The sequence below is a fragment of the Nerophis lumbriciformis genome, linkage group LG21 (assembly GCF_033978685.3).
Source record: "Nerophis lumbriciformis linkage group LG21, RoL_Nlum_v2.1, whole genome shotgun sequence".
In the NCBI taxonomy this organism is placed as follows: Eukaryota; Metazoa; Chordata; class Actinopteri; order Syngnathiformes; family Syngnathidae; genus Nerophis; species Nerophis lumbriciformis.
In genome coordinates this window covers 33,185,549-33,206,600 of record NC_084568.2, presented here as the reverse complement: position 1 = coordinate 33,206,600, position 21,052 = coordinate 33,185,549, and the positions used below count along the sequence as shown (strand labels likewise).

The 21,052-nt window shown below is 39.1% G+C and overlaps 1 protein-coding gene and 1 non-coding gene across 12 annotated transcripts in view; one reads left to right on the top strand and one right to left on the bottom strand.

Annotated features, from left to right (window-relative positions):
* The window catches only part of adgrb2 (adhesion G protein-coupled receptor B2), a 771,897-nt gene that overhangs the window by 93,326 nt on the left and 657,519 nt on the right, over positions 1-21,052 (bottom strand). For 9 of the 11 annotated variants that reach the window (XM_061982439.1, XM_061982437.2, XM_061982433.1 and 6 more), the window contains one exon: positions 18,864-18,956. In XM_061982439.1, coding sequence (XP_061838423.1) covers positions 18,864-18,956 — 93 coding nt within the window. The remainder of the gene's footprint in view (positions 1-18,863; positions 18,957-21,052) is intronic. The other 2 variants (XM_061982435.1, XM_061982432.1) reach the window with 1 other exon arrangement.
* On the top strand, positions 6,464-6,539 carry trnak-cuu (transfer RNA lysine (anticodon CUU)). Its single transcript has one exon. It is a non-coding gene; the product is annotated as a tRNA-Lys (tRNA).

Genomic DNA, 21,052 nt, shown 5'->3' with positions numbered 1-21,052 from the left:
CTATGAATGACACATGTGGAGTTATGTACTTAACAAAAAAAGGTGAAATAACTGAAAACATGTTTTATATTCTTCAAAAAAGCCACCCTTTGCTCTGATTACTTTTTCTCTCGGCATTCTTTCGATGAGCTTCTAAAACCTGAAATGGTTTTCACTTCACAGGTGTGCTTGAAGCTCATCGAGAGAATGCCAAGAGTGTGCAAAGCAGTAATCGGAGCCAAGGCTGGCTATTTTGAAGAAACTAGAATATAAAACATGTTTTCAGTTATTTCACCTTTTTTTGGTTGAGTACATAACTTGACCACTTGAGAACATGGTTGCTGAAAGGGGTGCACTCACACTCGCACAGAAACTGGCACTCACAAAGACTCCAACACAACAGTCCTCAACAATATCTACTGCAAACATACCAAAGAAACTAAAAGACAAAGAACTAACCTAGCGAGGAAAAGAGAGAAAGGTGCAATGTGTAATCCAGACCTACAATCAGTGTGACGTGTCAACACTTTTCACGCATTGCAAATGAGTGTGTTTTGTTCTGGTTGCTGGGCGGCATGAGGAGTGAGAAGTGCGTCCGGTCCCCTAAATAGGAGGGGAGCATCAGGTCGCCAAGCGCAGCAGAAAAGCCAGGAGGCGGAGGACACGACGGCCTGAGTGCATCTGTGTGTTTGAATTATATTTATATAGCGCTTTTTCTCTAGTGACTCAAAGTGCTTTACATAGTGAAACCCAATATCTAAGTTACATTTAAACCAGTGTGGGTGGCACTGGGAGCAGGTGGGTAAAGTGTCTTGCCCAAGGACACAACGACAGAGACTAGGATGGCGGAACCGGGGATCGAACCTGGAACCCTCAAGTTGCTGGCACGGCCACTCTACCAACCGAGCTATACCGCCCCAACTCACAACTCACATCAAATCTATTTATTTTTAAACATGTTCTATTTTGGATCAGGGCCATAGCTTTAATGTGGATCAATATATTGTAGCGTCCCGGAAGAGTTAGTGCTGCAAGGGGTTCTGGGTATTTGTTCTGTTGTGTTACGGTGCGGATGTTCTCCCGAAATGTGTTTGTCATTTTTGTTTGGTGTGGGTTCACAGTGTGGCGCATATTTGTAACAGTGTTAAAGTTGTTTATACGGCCAACCTCAGTGTGACCTGTATGGCTGTTGACCAAGTATGAGTTGCATTCAATTGTGTGTGTGAAAAGCCGCAGATATTATGTGATTGGGCCGGCACGCAAAGGCAGTGCCTTTAAGGTTTATTGGCGCTCTGTACTTCTCCTACGTCCGTGTACACAGCGACATTTTAAAAAGTCATTAATTTTACTTTTTGAAACCAATACCGATAATTTCCGATATCACATTTTAAAGCATTTACTGCCGATATTATCGGACATCTCTAACTACAACAGAAATAAATCTCTCAAAAAACATCATTTTGATACAGATTTAGTATTGGATTGCATTAAAGTGTGCAGTTTTGTATGCATGCTAGTGAATGTTTGATGTGTAGCAGAGGTTCTTCACCTTTTTGTCCTGGGGTCCTAACATCAACACCGAATGGCTAATCTGGCTCTTGATTGTAATCAATTATTATATCTATCCTACTTACAACCAACAACCTTGTGAAATTATGTGTAACCATGTATTAATCCCAAAAAATATTATTTACCGTACAAAGCGCTACTTTTTTCCTCCGCTTTAAAGCCTGCGGCTTACAAAATGGTGCGGCTAATTCATGGATTTTTCTTCATTAACGGCCATAATGTTTAGTACCGTATTTTCTGGACCATAGGGTGCACCGGATTATAAGGCGCACTGCTGATGAATGATCTATTTTTAATCTTTTTTCATATATTAGGCGCACAGGATTATAGGGCGCATTAAAGGAGTCATCTTGGTATATATTTTTTCTAAATGGAAACCACTTCCTTGTGGTCTACATAACATGTAACGGTGGTTCTTAGGTCAAAAAAAGCATGGATTATGTTTTACAGATCATCTTCAAGCTGCTTCCAGATGCGCCGTCAAAGTCGTACTAAAACATTTTGATAGATTTTTGAGCGCTATGTGCTATATTTTCAATGGAAAATTTTAAATGTTGGTGTTGTTTACTTGAAACTCATCATAGCTACACTTATCTCTTCTGTTTGACTGCCATCTACTGGTCACACTTATTACACCGTGTACCAAATGAAATAGTTTTGAGGTGGGTAAGCTCAACCAAACATATTCCTTACATTAGGCACACCGGGTTATAAGGCGCACTGTCGGGTTTTGAGAAAAAAACAAAACGATTTTAAGTGCGCCTTATAGTCCGGAAAATACGGTATTCAATAGTTTTCATCAAACACAAGCAGAGACACTGGAAAGGTGTGTTATTGTTTGTATTATGACGCCATCTTTTGGACGAGTTTGTTCACTGCGCTGCGGACAGGCTAACCTCCTCCAACCTTCGAGGACAAAGCTACGAACAATGGGAGACCGGGCTTTCTGCTCCGCCGCTCCCAGTCTGTGGAACGCTCTCCCTGTCCACCTGAGGGCACCACAGACTGTGGATGCTTTTAAAAAAGGCTTAAAAACCCTTCTTTTTAAAAAAAGCCTTTTTTTTAAAAAGATATATGCATACTAGTTCTAGCTATTTGGCTGTTGTAGTTTTTATTTTTATTTATTTTTTATTATCTTTTTATTTAAAATTTTTTAATACACTGTAGCCCTTTGAGGTTGTTTACTCAATGTAAAGTGCTTTTTACAAATAAAATCTATTATTATTATCATTATTACTACTGCAGGTGTTGCGGGTTGAAAATGTAATTCCTGTTTTAATGCCTTGAACCGGAAGTATAACTGTCCATAGCGTTTCTACGTATGGATTCTTCATTCATCACTCCAAGCAACGTTTGTAAGTTTTACAATATAGCTAACACAATTTTAATTAACAAACCGTCCCACGTGTGATGTCTGTAGGAGGGTTTTCATGCATATTTGTACGTGCTATCGTAATTCAATGAAGCTAGCGTCATTAGAATGAGCTAATATGCTAACATGTTTACGAGTGTCCGTGTTAGCTTACAATGGCATTTTTTGGTATTGTTCCAGTTTCACAAATTTCTCAGAAAATTCACTAAAACGTCACCGTGGAGTCACTGAGTCTGATTGGAGAGCTAGCTTCCACAGCTAGTGGGTCCATGAGGATGACTTCTGTTTTGTTTGATTTTTTCCCGTTTTACTGCCATGTTACAGACAACATTTGGAAACAATTAAGGTATGTAAATAAAAATATACAAAATATTTGTGTGTAAATAACTCATTTCACAACGTATATATCTGTAGTTTATAATCCAGTGCGGCTAATATATGGAAAACATTGTTTTTTCTCCTAAAGTTTAGTGGGTTTATATATCGGTGCGCTCAATAATCCGGAAAATAGGGTCCTTCGAGCCGGATTCCAACACGTCTGACGATTCCAGCCGGGTGAGTAAAATTAGAAGACCATGGCACTCACATCTCCCATTGAGGAGCTGCTTTTTCTTCACCAGGGCTGGGATCTGACGACTGACGGTAAACCGAGGACAAGAGGAAGGAACGCAGATTTCAGTGAGTACGTTTTGAATTACAAAGGAAAAATAGCATGTGACTGAGGGTTACGACACATAGAAGAAAAAAAAGCGTGTAAGTAAGGGTTACGACGCATAGAAAAGGCATGTAACTAAGGGTTACGACGCATAGACAAACCCTGTGAATCCTAGGCTCTAACAGGTAAAAAGGTCTAAGAATCAGAAGGACGGCGGAGTCCACAAAGAATGAATCTTCCGTAAAATTCAACATTGAAAATAAGCCAAATCAAGGACCGCGGAGTCCACGTAAAAAACTAAAATTCTAAAACAGAAGAGGCCACAGAAGGACGGCGGAGTCCACAAAAACTGAAACTTCCGTAAAACGAGTGTGAAAGATGTTAAGTGGGCTTATATATCGGTGCGCTCAATAATCCGGAAAATAGGGTCCTTCGAGCCGGATTCCAACACGTCTGACGATTCCAGCCGGGTGAGTAAAATCAGAAGACCATGGCACCCACATCTCCCATTGAGGAGCTGCTTTTTCTTCACCCGGGCTGGGATCTGACGACTGACGGGAAACCGAGGACAAGAGGAAGGAACGCAGGTTTCAGTGAGTACGTTTTGAATTACAAAGGAAAAATAGCATGTGACTGAGCGTTACGACACATAGAAGAAAAAAAAAAGCGTGTAACTAAGGGTTACGACGCATAGAAAAGGCATGTAACTAAGGGTTACGACGCATAGAAAAAGCGTGTGACTAAGGGTTACGACGCATAGACAAACCCTGTGAATCCTAGGCTCTAACAGGTAAAAAGGCCTAAGAATCAGAAGGACGGCGGAGTCCACAAAGAATGAAACTTCCGTAAAATTCAACATTGAAAATAAGCCAAATTAAGGACCGCGGAGTCCACGTAAAAACCGAAAATTCTAAAACAGAAGAGGCCACAGAAGGACGGCGGAGTCCACAAAAACTGAAACTTCCGTAAAACAAGTGTGAAATGTGTTTAGATAGATAGTACTTTATTGATTCCTTCAGGAGAGTTTCCTCAGGAAAATAAAAATTCCAGCAGCAGTGTACAGAATTGAGATCAAATTTAAAAAGTAAAAAGTAAATAACGGGGGTATAAATGGAAACAAAATAGAAAAATATTACAATAGAATAAAAATAAAAAGCAACAATGAGAATAAAAATATAACAGTAAAATAAGAATATAACAGGAGTGACGTTTTGTGGGCTTATATATCGGTGCGCTCAATAATCCGGAAAATACGGTATTTAAGACATAAGACTGATTAGAAAATTAAGCATTCATAAAATATGCTGCATAAGAAGGGTGTCATAAATAACCGATGAATAGCAAATAATAAAGGCTACAATAAATAAACTAAATATATTAATAATTATGCTTTTTATTCACTAAACGGTTAATAAAATTAAAGTGCAGATGAAAACACGAGTCATCATTTTTGCACTCAAGGAACTTCTCCATGACTTTAGCTCCAGATTTCTTCTGTTTTGATGTTGTCATTACTGCCACGAGTGGTGGAAAAGTGTACTACAACCGAGTACCGCTGCGACCCAAGTATGGTTAAGAAACACTGCTATAAAGCACTCTTGAGTGTAGTTGTTACAAATTGCACCTTCTCCCTCTCCTTCCACTGACTCTTTTCCCGTGGCGACATACTGCGTGGCTGCCGACGTGGTTGTGATCGTGGGTATTGTTGGGGGCGGGGCTCTGCTCGTGCGCGTATCCGAGAACGTGGCGGTGGTCGAGGCTGTGGGGCAGACTGTGGCAACGGGCCTGCTCCTGGCACGCCCCCGGCGGCAGCACCGGCGGGCCGCTGCCGTAACGCAAGGAGCCGCAGCGCTGGCTTGGGTAGCCGGCGTTCGGGTACTTCTGATGGTGGCGAGGGAGAGCACGGAGCTTTAATAAGAGATTAACGAATCACGTAATGCTCCTAAAAGCGGCACTTTAACAAGACGGCGTGCGGGGACAATTCTCCTGTAAATTTCAAGGGATTATTGTAATGAGATACCCTGTGAACATCTCGATAATATCCTTTACTTTCCATTTAAAGCAGGGAAAGGAATAGTTTCATTATCCACCTCCCTTGGAAGACATGCGTTGCCATGGTAACCAGTCAACAGTGGGAGCAGCGTGTCGATAACAAGTCCAGAAATTAAATGAAGACAGTTAGGGCCTGCTCTAATAAGCTCTTAAGCGCTAAATAGGAGGGCTGTGAATCTTGGGGCACCGCACGATTCCATTCTTAGGGGTAACCATTTGATTCAGAATCAATTCTCCATTCAAAATCCATCCATCCATCCATTTTTCTACCGAAATCTATACTGTTTTAATAACATTGAGTGCCATTTTTATGACTGACCTTTTTTATGACCTACTCAGTGGCCTAGTGGTTAGAATGTCCTCCCTGAGATCGGTAGGTTGTGAGTTCTGTCGGAGGCAGATATTTACATATATCCGAATTTAAGTGTTACTTCTTTTATTTCATAGTCCTATTTGAAAACAGCTTGTGTTTTTCCATTTGTTCTCTTTCTGTTTGTCTGCAAGTAAACTGTGTGTGTTAACCTTGAAGCTTTGGAATGTTAGAAAGAGCGATAATGGGCATTTGTTTTGGCTAGAGAGACATGACTGCCAGGGACTTAAGAGGGGAGAGGGTTTGGTCAAGGGGGGGCAAACCATCTTGGCGACGCGATAGAATGTTCTATGCTGGACTGGTCTGAATGTATATGCAAAGCTTTGCAAATATATTACAAAATACCTATTCTGTCTCTGGTGGTTTTTCAACTCAGCTTTAAGTGTCGTAAAGAGCTTGGGAGCGACTTGTGACTTGAATTCCCTGGGAGGAACAACTGGTCCAAAACGCAACAATTTGGGGGCTGGTCCGGCTAGCTCAGTCGGTAGAGCATGAGACTCTTAATCTCAGGGTCGTGGGTTCGAGCCCCACGTTGGGAGCCAGAAGGGGGAGGAGGTGAGGGTGGATTCAGACTCTTGGATTCAGACTCTGTACAACAGTTCAAACCCCGGCCGAGTCATACCAAAGACTATAAAAATGGGACCCATTACCTCCCTGCTTGGCACTCAGCATCAAGGGTTGGAATTGGGGGTTAAATCACCAAAAATGATTCCCGGGCGCGGCCACCGCTGCTGCCCACTGCTCCCCTCACCTCCCAGGGGGTGAACAAGGGGATGGGTCAAATGCAGAGGACACATTTCACCACACCTACAGTGTGTGTGACAATCATTGGTACTTTAACTCTAACTACTACATTCCTCCGTAAAATAGATAAACAGCTCCGATCATCGTATTTTTTACTTTAAAAGAAAACTGTTTTTGTTTGATAAAATTCTACCAAAATGTTTAATAAAGTCAAATAAGGCAAGAGAAGTATCTCAGAGTGGCTGGACGGGACAGATAAGACAAAAAAAAAGTTTTAGATTTTTTGGAATCGATTAAGAGTCGTTACAAATAAGAATCGCGATTAATCTGAAAATGGTTGTGTTTTTTTTTTACACTCCTACTAAATATTGTGTGCACTCTAACATTTAAGTGCAAAAGTGGTGCAGACCGCCCTTTTTAAATGAGGTTTTTGCACAGTCTTTTCTGGTTGTCGCCTCCACATTCATGGCATGCCACGCTCCAAATTGTGCTGTTTTGTTGTGTTGCCGAACATGCAGCACACAAATACAGCCTGCGCCTCCTTTTCCGGGCTACGTATATCGAAGCGGGATCTCTACAAGAGGGCTTATATTTAGCACGGCAAAGGTGCGCTCTGAGAGGTGCCGGTCTTGCCATCATACGAGAAAAATAATGTTTTTGAAGTGAATTAATAAACTCATATTATGTTTTGCATGTGGTGAATGTTTATATTCATCTTGGAGAAAGCAAACCACCAAGTTTAAGTAAACAGTGGTATTTCAGTTTGAGCATATAATAAGATAAGGCCCCTTAGTTTGATATTCGCAGGTAGATTGGATCACTTCTCGTAGGAAAGAGGCCCTAATTGGGACTTTGGAATGCAAAAGTGATAGCCCTATCCTTGAGAAGAGAATATGTATATATTTATATATTATTAGTTATAACATTTCAGCTTTTTGTCTTTACATACCGATTTATTTGCTTTCTTTTTACATTTTGACTATTGTTTTTACCCATGTAGGAATAGGAATACAAATAAAATAATAAAAATAATAAGATTGTTTAACTGCTTAACTGTACAAAAACATCAATGTTCAGTTACACATTTAAAAGTGTTTGTCGTGGTTGTTAAAATTGTTCTAATTAATTCAATAGTATTATTAATTTTTTTAATTAACTAACTAAACTTTGTTTATATTTAGGTATATTTTATTTTTTATTTTGAGAGCTAATACTTTAGATCAGAGGTGTCTAAACGTTTTCCAACATACTAAAAAGTCGAGAGAGGGGGGCCTTTCTGATATAAAAAAAAAATGCTAAAAACAGATATTATATATATATATATTTTTTATTTTTTTTTTTATTTTTTTAATTTATTTATTTTTTATTCATTTAAAGAAAAAACTGTGTTATAGGTGACTAAGTATTTTGTTATTATTAGTTTAAAAAATGCAGTTTTTTCTCATTACATTCCAATTTTTTTCTCTTTTTTTCTTACATTTTTACTGTTTTTTTTAAACATATATGTTATTATTACACAACTTTAAAAAAAATTTGCAGACTGATATTGCCGATCGTCAATATCAGCCTTATTTTACTTGGTATCGGATTGGAAATCAATTCAGTGGTATCGCACATCACTAATATCTGTTGACCTAACTTGGGCAAAATACGACACTTCAGTCTCAAATTCTAAACGTCTTGTTTGGAGCAAATTTGGAAAGTTTGTTTTTTGAAAATATTTCCGCCATGTCTCTATGGTTAAATTTTGAATTTTCAGGTACCAACAGGTAAGAAAAGTTGCATAAAACACAACCATTTGTGCGTAACTGTGCCAAATTGTGCCACGTACAATCTAAACATGCTACATATAGACGCAAAACAGCGGCCGCAGAACAGTTCCTGTCTTGATAAATGACATTGCCAGTTGGTGTCTGCTCCTTCAAATAATCAGCATATATTCTGCATTTATACATAAAAACAGACACGCTGAATGAATTGCGCTCTCTATTTTGCGCATTCGTAGTAGATCAGCTTTGCGTGTGCTAACAAGTTTGCACATGTTTTAATAGATGCAAACATTTAGTAAATCAGTCTGTAAATGCTCCTCAAGGTGACCGAAGGAAACGCTGAAAAAGAACTCGCCCCTGCAAAGATTCATCTAGATAACCCGTGATGGCGTTCAGCAACTTCTAATCATCACTGCAAACGGATTTGAGGAAGAAATTAAGTCTCCTGAAATTGGCCAAGCAGTATAAATGATGTATCACACAGAAAGCAATAATAAAAAATGCTGATTTGTCTTTTTATTTTTTTGGGGGGGTGAGTTTTGCAGGTATTCACGCAGCTTTATCTGAAAACTTGTCAATGCCATAATGGAACATGTCCAACAATTGTATTTTGCACACTTCTCCCGCTGGCAACTTTTTATGCAAAGCGATGCGACACTTTGGAAAGTCATTGTCATGCACTGAACTGTGGCGGTCGAGTGACATTTAAATGCGACGGGAAATCACGCATTTCTCTAATAATTGACTTCAAATGGATAATGCATAATTAATGATGAGTTCCTGCTATTGAATGACAAACAGGGAAAAAGAGGCATTGACGCAATCTGGCGGCCAGTTTTCACTGGAATTTTTAAATGTTGCTCAAAAAGTAATGTGCTGTAGGAGCACATTTTGATTGGGTTATGGACTATGAATAAAGAAACAATACAATTTCACCAGAAAAAAAAAAATTCTGCATAGTGCAGTTCCTCTAATAATTTGCGATCGTGCCATTTTACGCAAATTCAACCAACGCCGGCCATGAGATGAGGTGGCGACTTGTCCAGGGTGTACCCCGCCTTCTGCCCGATTGTAGCTGAGCAACCCCGAAAGGGATAAGCGGTAGAAAATGGATGGATGGATCAACCAATGCCTACACATTCCCCGCACATTTTGGCCAATCAGCGTAATTTTTTTCCATTAAAATTCATCTCAGAGCTGCACTCAAACGCACACGTCCGCGATCTAATTACAATTTATGTTGGTTTCTTGTGTAGACAAAGCAGGAAACAACAACACAATCACAATTGCAGTCCTCCTTCCACCTCAGGGGCCGTATTTATCAAGCGTCTTAGAATTACTCCTAAGAAGTCTGCTAAGAGTTGACTTATGAGCATACTTGCCAACCTTGGGACCTCCGATTTCGGGAGGTGGGGGGAGGGGGGTGGGCGTGGTTGGGGGCGTGGCTAAAAGGGGAGGAGTATATTTACAGCTAGAATTCACCAAGTCAAGTATTTCATATATATATATATATATATATATATATATATATAAGAAATACTTGACGTTCAGTTAATTCTAGCTATAAATATATATATATATATATATATATATATATATATATATATATACACACATATATATATATATATATATATATATATATATATATATATATATATATATATATATATATATATATATATATATATATATAAAATAAATACTTGAATTTCAGTGTTCATTTATTTACACATATACACACACATAACACTCATCTACTCATTGTTGAGTTAAAAACGGGGACGGCGTGGCGAAGTTGGGAGAGTGGCCGTGCCAGCAATCTGAGGGTTACTGGTTCAATCCCCACCTTCTACCATCCTAGTCACGTCCGTTGTGTCCTTGAGCAAGACACTTCACCCTTGCTCCTGATGGGACTGGTTAGCGCCGTGCATGGCAGCTCCCGCCATCAGTGTGTGAATGTGTGAATGTGTGTGTGTGAATGTGGAAAATAGTGTCAAAGCGCTTTGAGTTCCTTAAAAAGGTAGAAAAGCGCTATACAAGTACAACCCATTTAAGGGTTGAATTGTCCATCCTTGTTCTATTCTCTGTCACTATTTTTCGAACCATGCTGAACACCCTCTCTGATGATGCATTGCTGTGTGGCACGCACAAAAGTGCTTTCATCAAATGCACTAGATGGCAGTATTGTCCTGTTTAAGAGTGTCACAATATTGCTGTTTACGGCAGACGAACTGCTTTACGGTATACAAAAAAGTGACTGCTGTTGTTGTGTGTTGTTGCCACGCTGGGAGGACGTTAATGAAACTGCCTAACAATAAACCCACATAAGAAACCAAGAACTCGCCCTCCATCATTCTATAGTTATAACGTGATTGGGCAGGTACGCTTTTTTATATTGTGGAGGACCTGAGTCCGCCTGAATTTCGGGAGATTTTCAGGAGAAAATTTGTCCCGGGAGGTTTTCGGGAGAGGCGCTGAATTTCGGGAGTCTCCCGGTAAATCCGGGAGGGTTGGCAAGTATGCTTATGAGTAAAGAAATTCTTCGCTGAAAGCTGCACTTAAAAGTTAGTTATCAAGCGTCTTACTCACACTTTCAGCGAAGTGTAGGACTGAATCTTAAATGTCACACTCAGAGCTGAATTACGACATTACTATGTGCCGTAAACGGAATTTTAGGTGAGGTCATTTCTGTGTCCGCAGAAATGATCAATCACAGAAGGGAATCCCTTGTCTAAGAATAAAAAAATATCTTAGAAGTATTTAAGTGGACAATGGGAGTGTATATTTTGACAATAAACTACAAAATAAAACAAAACAAACAATATTGGCAATGAATCAAAAATAAATGTTTTCTTTTCTTTCCAATTCATTTTCCCAGTGGCGAGATATGGAAGCATTGTGATGACCTTTAGTTCTGCTGTGAAAGCTCTGCTGCGTGATGTTGCTGATGAGATGACGCCCCTTATTATTAAATCTGTGACAAAAATAGTACCCGCTCTGTCTAAACCAGGGGTCTGCAACCCGCGGCTCCGGAGCCGCATGCGGCTCTTTGATCACTCTGATGCGGCTCAGCAGCTTACTTGCTGAACCCCCCAATTTTCCCGTGAGACTTCCGGATTTCAGTGCCTCTCGCAGAAAACTCCCGGGATTAATATTCACCGATTTTCACCCTTATGGCTATAATAAGGGTGATCACTGATGGTGGAAACTTTACACTAGACTTCAGGCAACGTGGATCCTGTGCCTCTCCTGTCTTCCTCCAGACTCTGGGACCTCGATTTCCAAAGGAAATGCAAAATTTGCATGGTTGGGTGATGGTTTGGGGTGCCATGTCATCTGCTGGTGTCGGTCCACTCTGTTTCCTGAGATCCAGGGTCAACGCAGCCGTCTACCAGCAAGTTTTAGAGCACTTCATGCTTCCTGCTGCTGACCTGCTCTATGGAGATGGAGATTTCAAGTTCCAACAGGACTTGGCGCCTGCACACAGCGCAAAATCTACCCGTGCCTGGTTTACGGACCATGGTATTTCTGTTCTAAATTGGCCCGCCAACTCCCCTGACCTTAGCCCCATAGAAAATCTGTGGGGTATTGTGAAAAGGAAGATGCAGAATGCCAGACCCAAAAGTCGCAGAAGAGTTGAAGGCCACTATCAGAGCAACCTGGGCTCTCATAACACCTGAGCAGTGCCAGAAACTCATCGACTCCATGCCACGCCGCATTAACGCAGTAATTGAGGCAAAAGGAGCTCCAACCAAGTATTGAGTATTGTACATAATCATATTTTTCATTTTCATACTTTTCAGTTGGCCAACATTTCTAAAAATCCCTTTTTTGTATTAGCCTTAAGTAATATTCTAATTTTGTGACACACGGAATTTTGGATTTTCATTTGTTGCCACTTCAAATCATCAAAATTAAATGAAATAAACATTTGAATGCATCAGTCTGTGTGCAATGAATAAATATAATGTACAAGTTACACCTTTTGAATGCAATTACTGAAATAAATCAAGTTTTTCAAAATATTCTAATTTACTGGCTTTTACCTGTATATATATCCTGAAAATATGCAAACAAAACTGTGTTTAGATAATTGATACTTCAAACTTGCATAAATAAATATTAAGGAATATAACATAACTTGGCTTCTGAGAGCTTCAAAATGTAATGAATAAAATGCTAAAGTTGTTGATAAACAAGCAATTATTTTAATAATTAAATATGGTCATTTTACATGAATTATTATGATAATCTATAATTAATTATTTCAAATATGTTTATTTTAATGTATAATTCTATGGCTGGATGTAATAAGGAGTCAGGAAAAAATACAAATAAAAATAAAATTAATTTTGATGTTTTTAGCAAAATATAGTAAAAATTAATTTAGTTTTTAAAAAAAAAATTAACAAATATATTTATTTTTAGGTAAGATAAACATAATAATACTATTTATCTCTAGTCTGGATGATTTATTTCTTGTCACCCTGTTGTCCTCCTGTCAAGGTTGTCCTCACTCAGGTCCGCATGGAGCTGGAGGGGGCGTGGTCTCCAGCTCCGGCTGAAAATCGGGAGATTTTCGAGAGAATATTTGTCCCGGGAGGTTTTCGGGAGAGGCACTGAATTTCGGGAGTCTCCCGGAAAATTCGGGAGGGTTGGCAAGTATGACTTAAGTATAAAATGGCACTCTAAGACGCTTGATAAATACGGCCCCAGATCTACTTCTTGTTCCTGTCTACAGCGCTAAACCTTCTGGGTAATGTAGTAAATAAACATTTAGCAACACAACAGCATCCTCACGTCCTGGTATAGATATATTTTAGGGAGGTAACGGTACGTGTATTTTTATCGAACCGTTTCGGTACGGGGGTTTCGGTTCGGTTGTGTATCAAACCAGTTTCCACACGGACATATTAAGTAGCGTAACGCACGTTGTGTAAACAATGCACACCGAGGCACAACACACGGCATGCTAGATAGACTGACCATACGTCCTCTTTTCACCGGACATGTCCTCTTTTGCGGAGTTGTCCGGGCGGAGTTTCTTAAATGCCTCAAATGTCCGGCATTTTGAGTTAGGGTTGCGTGTATTTTCAATGTACGTTCTGGGTTAAGAAGGGGTTAAAAACAAAACAAATTGTGGAGGTGTGCGTAGCAGCATTAGTGAGGGAGGGGCAGAGACAGAGAGAGAGAGAGAGAGTTATGATAAACGCGCATGCATCGCCAGGCTCTGCTTTTTATCCATAGATTTATCAGATTTAATTTTTTATTATCTATAGCAGGGGTGTCAAAAGTGTGCCCCGGAGGCCATTTGCGATCCACAGCTAATGTTTTAAAGGCCCACGGCACATTCTGAAAATACTATTAAAATAAACAAAAACATAACAAAAATGAAATAAAAAAGCTTAAAGGTGAAATGTAATTTAGAAAAAGTTGAAATGTTGACTAATAAAACAAAGCTGTTTTTTTTTACTCAAAACATAATATTGAATCAAAATCAATGTTATTATGAATTATTGACCTATCCAAGGTTCCCATTACTTCACATCAAATATATTTGGTGGAAGATTTTGCAAATTTGGTAAATACATAACCCAAAAATTAATATTTTGTTGTTTTCTTACTGTACCGAAAATGAACCGAAATGTGATCTCTAAACCGAGGTACGTACCGAACCGGAATTTTTGTGTACACTCCTAATATATTTAGATTTATTTAATAGGGGTGCACAAAATAATCGATTCACTTCCAAATCGCGATTTTTATTAGACTTAGACTTAGACTTCCTTTTTATTGTCATTCAAATTTGAACTTTACAGCACAGATAAGAACGAAATTTAGTTACATAAGCTCATGGTAGTGCAGGATAAAAAAGCAATAAGGTGCATATATAAATAAATAAATATAAATAATATATAAATATATATATAAAATAAATAAATATATATAAATAAATAAATAGATTACTGTACAGATAAATATATTGCACTTTTTCACATGTGTCCACGTTTATGGATGTATGTAACATTGTCTTTTTTATTCCAGCGAGTTAATCCATTTTGTGGGGAGTTGAGGGGATAATTTAATTATGATGCGTTCAAGAGTCTTACGGCCTGAGGGAAGAAGCTGTTACAGAACCTCGAGGTTCTGCTTCGGAGGCTGCGGAACCTCTTTCTAGAGTTATTAAAGTTATTCATCCCGGTTCTAAATTCATTCATTGTGAAAATGCTTAAAGAAAAATTCAAAAGTATGTTGGAGTTCGAGTGTTGGTGTAGGGAACAGTGATAAAGTCAACTATAATATTTTGTGTTAAAGGGGGCAGATAAATGTAAGAATAATGTTCTTCCATCTGCTCCTTTCTGATCATGGAAATGTATAAGAAACAAAAAAACTATGAAAGTGTGAACTGTACGTGGCTTGTATATATGCACTTTCATGAAAGGAATAAAAAGAAATGATGATGATGATGATGAAATCGAATCATAATTTTCAAAAATGTATTAAATTAGAATACATTTCTAAAAATAAGTTTTTAGGGCATCTCCATGAACCCAGAAGGAGCTTTTCTAACCTGCAACCTGTTTTAAAAACATTTTATTATAATCATTGTACCAAATAAAACATTGTGGCAATCGAATTGAATCAAGAACTGTGTTGAATCGAAAATCAATTTTGAATCGAATCGTCACCCTAGAAATTGGATCCAATCGTTAACTGCCCAAAGATACGCACCCCTATTATTTTAACTTTATTTAACCGTAAGACAATTAAGAACATATTCTCTTTTGCAATGCTGAGAGAGCGAAGAGGCAGCTTTTTAGATGTTAGAGATGTTGAAGTGTGATGATTATCTCTCGTCATCTCTCGTTGACCAACAAAAATCACCGCGATATCAACAGTTCACAACGTCCGGGGGTACATGTGTCGGAACATAAATGATTTTTTAAGATGGACAAAGGTTTTTTAAGCATTAAAAACACACGGGGAATGTCTGCAACAAGTGGACGACAGAGCAGACCGCGGACAAAAAGGAATTATTTTTTTATAATTATTCATTATGATTATTAGTTATCATGAAATAAAGTACAAACTTTGTCAATGAGCGCTGAGTAGGTGCTTGTACTGCCATCTAGTGTCTACTTTTAAAGTCTGTGCTATAAAGTAGGTATACCATCAATACAGGATTTGTTTTTTTCTATTTTTGTTCCAATCCTGTTTGAAGTTAATGTCACAACAACGGACAACCTGGGGTGTCAAAAAATCTGATTTCAGAATAATTGCGGTTCTTATTTGTAACGATTTAATCGTTTTAAAAATAGATTTGTTTTTTTCCTTTTAAATCTGTCCTGTCCAGCCACTCAGTCAAATCATATTGTTGATGTAGATGATCTATATCTGCTGTACAGATTGACATTATTTGTATTTGACTTTATTAAATGTTTGGGTAGAATTTTATTAAATGAAACAACGGACGACCTGATAGGGGTGTCAAAAAATCTTTTTTTCAAAATAATTGCGGTTCTTCTTTGTAACGATTTAATCGATTCAAAAAAAATAAAAAATAAAATAAAATAATTAAAAATAAAATATATATATATATATATATATATATATATATATATATATATATATAAATATATATAAATATATTTATATATATATATATTTTTTTAATCTATCCTGTCTAGCCACTCAATCAAATCATATTGTTGATGTAGATGATCTATATCTGCTGTACAGATTGACATTATTTGTATTTGACTTTATTAAATGTTTGGGTAGAATTTTATTAAACAAAACAACGGACGACCTGATAGGGGTGTCAAAAAATCTTTTTTTCAAAATAATTGCGGTTCTTCTTTGTAACGATTTAATCGATTAAAAAAAAAAAAAAAAAAAAAATATATATATATATATATATATATATATATATATATATATATATATATATATTTATATATATATATATATATATTTTTTTTTTTAAATCTATCCTGTCTAGCCACTCAATCAAATCATATTGTTGATGTAGATGATCTATATCTGCTGGACAGATTGACTTTATTTGTATTTGACTTAGGGCTGGGCGATATATTGATATACTCGATATATCGTGGGTTTGTCTCTGTGCGATATAGAAAATGGCTATATCGTGATATTGGAGTATACGTTCTCACGCAGTTGCTTTTAGCTGCTGGCATTACACTGCATGCGTTTCCCACTCTTTCTTGTCTCTCCTTCTCACAGAGACTTAAAACAAGTGCACCTTCTTCTGGTAACAAATGAAGGAAGAATTCATTCCCAAGAAAAACAGCAGGGGGTCCATCGTCGGGCGGTGGTTTGGCTTCAAGCGGGAATATGTTGAACAGACAACTGTAATATGTCAAGTGTGCGGCAAAAGCGTTGCTACAAAAAGTAGCATTACTGCTAATGTAGCATCATTTGAAAAGTCACCCGCTAGAGAATTAAGAGTGCTTGAAACTCCGCATGTCAACATCTCCGTTAGGTTCCACACCAACAAAATGCCCACGCAACTATTTCCAGATCAACACTGTGTGAAAAAAATAGTCAACAACAGAAGGAGATAACGTCCGCAGGAACCTACCACATAGCGAAGGACATACACTATTTGATATGCAGCTCATTTTTATATGACACTTATTGAAATATCTTGTGTGACATCATGCACAAAAGTGCACTTTATTTGTTTTAAACTATTGTAGTGGCGTTCTGTACAAAAAGTGCACTTTAATTTAGTGTTGTTTTGATATGTCATCTTAGTGACATCATGCACAAAAGTGCACTAATAGCTTGTTTTAAAATGTCTCTGACAATCTTGCACTTTCTGTTTTGGAAGTGACATGAATGTTTGTGCCACTGCCTAATAACTCTTTAATAAATACACTTTTGCTAAATTGACTTAGTTGTGATTTCCCTCTCTGCATGAAAGTTTAAAATGAGCATATATTAATGAAGTTAATCGGCTGGATTACTGTAACTCTTTGTATTTTGGAATAAATCAATCCTCCCTCTCACGTCTGCAGCTGGTCCAAAATGCAGCTGCCCGACTTTTAACTAACACAAGAAAAAGAGAGCACATTACTCCTGTTTTAGCCTCCCTCCACTGGCTGCCTGTGTCTTTTAGAGTCCATTTTAAAATGATCTTACTCGTTTTTAAATCCTTACGTGGTCTTGCCCCACCGTACCTCTCTAAACTGCTCCACCTCTATGCCCCCACCCGGTCCCTCAGGTCAGCTGATCAGCTGATCCTGGAGGTACCCAAAACAAAGCGCAAGCTCAGAGGGGACAGAGCTTTCTCTGTTGCGGGTCCCAAAGTCTGGAACGATCTCCCTCTCCATGTGAGACAGGCCCCTTCTTTGGCTATTTTTAAGACCCTTCTTAAAACCCATTTTTATTCACTGGCTTTTAACCCAGCATGAGACTTTGAACTGTTTTTAGCTTTTAACTTTTTGAACTGTTTTTAACTTTTAAACTGTTTTTATCTAACAAACTGTTCTTAGGGTAATTTATATTTGCTTTTTAAATGTGTATTTTTATTTCTGTTTTAAATGTTATTTTTTAGTCTGTCCTTTGCCTTCATTTCTTTGTGGTGTACAGCCCTTTGTTTTTCAACTGTGCTTGTCTTTAAAGGGCTTTATAAATAAAGTTGGTATGGTATGGTAAGTATGAACAAGAACGTTTTAATGTAGACACATAGAATCATCATACTGCTGTGATTATATGCATCAAGTGTTCATTCAAGGCTAAGGCAAAATACCCAGATATATATTGTGTATCGTGACATGGCCTAAAAATATGGAGATATTAATAAAAGGTCATATCGCCCAGCCCTAATTTGACGTTATTAAATGTTTGGGTAGAATTTTATCAAACGAAACCAGTTTTCTTTTAAGTAACATAGAAATGTATCAGAGCTGTTTATCTATTTTATGGGAGAATTTAGTTAATCATAAAACTGGCATCCAATATTCTTTTTTAAATAATCTAGAATCGTTTTTAATTGATAGAATCGATTCTGAATTGAATCGTTACCCCCAGGAATCAAATCGTGTGGTGCCCAAAGACTCACAGCCTTACTAAATGTTAGCAAATTCATAAAACCACAAGTCGAAAAAAACCAACTAAAAATATATAGATAAAGCGCCCGCAAATTCAGGCTTTTTAGGCCGCGAAAATCACATCAAAAGCCCGCGAGGACTGAAGTAGATGGTCCTGTTGCAGGAAGATAAACCAGCAGCCATTTTGTGCAATTTCCTACAAAGTCCTCGTGAAAACAAACATGCTTTCTCCAGGCCAACAGCGGGTGGGATGAAATGAAATGCTATTCACCATGATCTGCACCTGTCCGTTCTTGCAGGAGTCCGGGGAGTTTTCGCTGTCGTCTTTGCACCCGCCCATCCGACAGCGCATGGCATCCTGCACCTGTAGAGCAAGCGGGGGGGCGGGGGTTTGGTGTGGACGAGACAGGGAAGACAGGTAAGAAAAGTGAAGCTGTTGGCTCGTGGAGAGGTTCACACGCACACACCTGAGCACAGAGTCATATTTGATTTCCCACATGCCTCCATGCTTCTTATAACATCCCAGATAACAGAACAATTGGGTCTTGCAGGGTTCTTCCCCGTCCATTCGCATCTGCCTTTTCATTTCGCACTGTCGTCATATCTTGCGAGAGCGTCAAACAAGAGCACTCGTGTAGCGAGCTGTGTAAGAGCGAATAAGAGCGTTCTCTCCGCGGGTGGTCTTATCTGACGCCGCAAATGAATGGGAGTGGAGCAGCATCCATGTCTGATTAATACTGCATGGGCAAGCTTCTAGCCTCTATTGTTTCCTTCCATCCGTCTCCTTCCTTTCGGTCTGCACTCCTCCGCGGACGCTATTGTTCTGCATGCGCATGTGCATCACGTTCCCCTCCAAAAAACACACCGTTCCCTCGTTCCTATCAGCCCTATTCTCAATCGTGTCCCTCACGATAAAACCCTCCCCTCGTCATCCTGTCAGACTGAGCTCAGCAGGGTGCCGGTGTCGCCGTGGTCCTTTCATCCACTCCCGTGTGCCTGCGACTCGGCAGGGTTCGTACTCGCTCTCTTGCAGGGGACGATTTCCATACGTCCACAAAGACTAATGCCTGGACTTCCTGTGCCCGGATCCTCGCCGCTGTTGATACTGATTTAATATTCACTTCAGGCATGTGAGCTCCTTTTGACGAAAAACTGACAAAAAAAAAAAAAGAGAAAAAAAGGAACATTTCTATCGGCACAAAGTGCTGCCGCGCAAGCCCGAAATAAATTTTGAAAATCAAAAACTACATTAGGTGTAATTAGGTGCAATTCTACACTATAGTTTACTTTTAGATTTATTCTCATCTACCAACCTCAAACAAAAATTGAGCTGTTTGGCCACAATACGCCGCAATATGGTAATATTGGAGGAGAAAAGGTGAGGCCTTTAATCCCAGGAACACCATACCTACTAGAGATGCGCGGATAGGCAATTATTTCATCCGCAACCGCATCACAAAAGTCGTCAACCATCCGCCATCCACCCGAACTAACATTTAATCAAAACCGCACCCGCCCGCCATCCGCCACCCGCCCGTTGTTATATATCTAATATAGACGATGCAAGGCATTAGTGAGGTTATAAAGCTTTTGCCTGTTAAAGAAAGGAGACTGATCCAATACAGCAGAGACATTCAATGCGTGCCACGCTGTCACGGCCCAGACGCACACCAGTGCGCAATCATCTGGGAGCCGCGCTGAGCACACCTCCAAGCGCGCTCGCGCCACTCAAACTGCTGCAGGCAGCTGCGTTCACACATGCATCTGTAAGCCTTGTTTTAACATCCTGTGGCACTCTTCTGGGATCACGGCGGACGAAACTGCTCATGCTCAGGGTGTTTGTGGAGATTCGGGGTTTTGCACAAATGTGATGCACCATGTTAGATGTCCCGGTTTTGTGACTGTCGTAGACATAAACAGCGTCGCAGCTCTTGCAAATCACGTAGCCAGCATTACTATCATCCTGATTTACAACCTCATAAAAACGAGTCCACGCTGAACTTTTCTGGCCTTTTTTCCCCCTGGTCTTTAGTATTCCCTTTTTTAGTTTGTCGCGTACCACGTTTGCTGCCGGCGTTGCCATCTCTTTTTTTTTTCTTCTTCTGTTGTGGCATGCTGCAGGTGCCTGCTCGTTTTTCGTATGTGGGTAACAACATTTAACTATGTATATATATTTCCGAATTGGTTTAACTGCCAAAGACATGCACCTGGGGATAAGTTGATTGGCAACACTAAATTGGCCCTAGTGTGTGGATGTGAGTGTGAATGTTGTCTGTCTATCTGTGTTGGCCCTGCGATGAGGTGGCGACTTGTCCAGGGTGTACCCCACCTTCCGCCCGATTGTAGCTGAGATAGGCTCCAGCGCCCCCCACGACCCCAAAGGGAATACGCGGTAGAAAATGGATGGATGGATGGGTTTAACTGCCACCCGCCTGAATCTATTTAAAATCTAATTTTTTT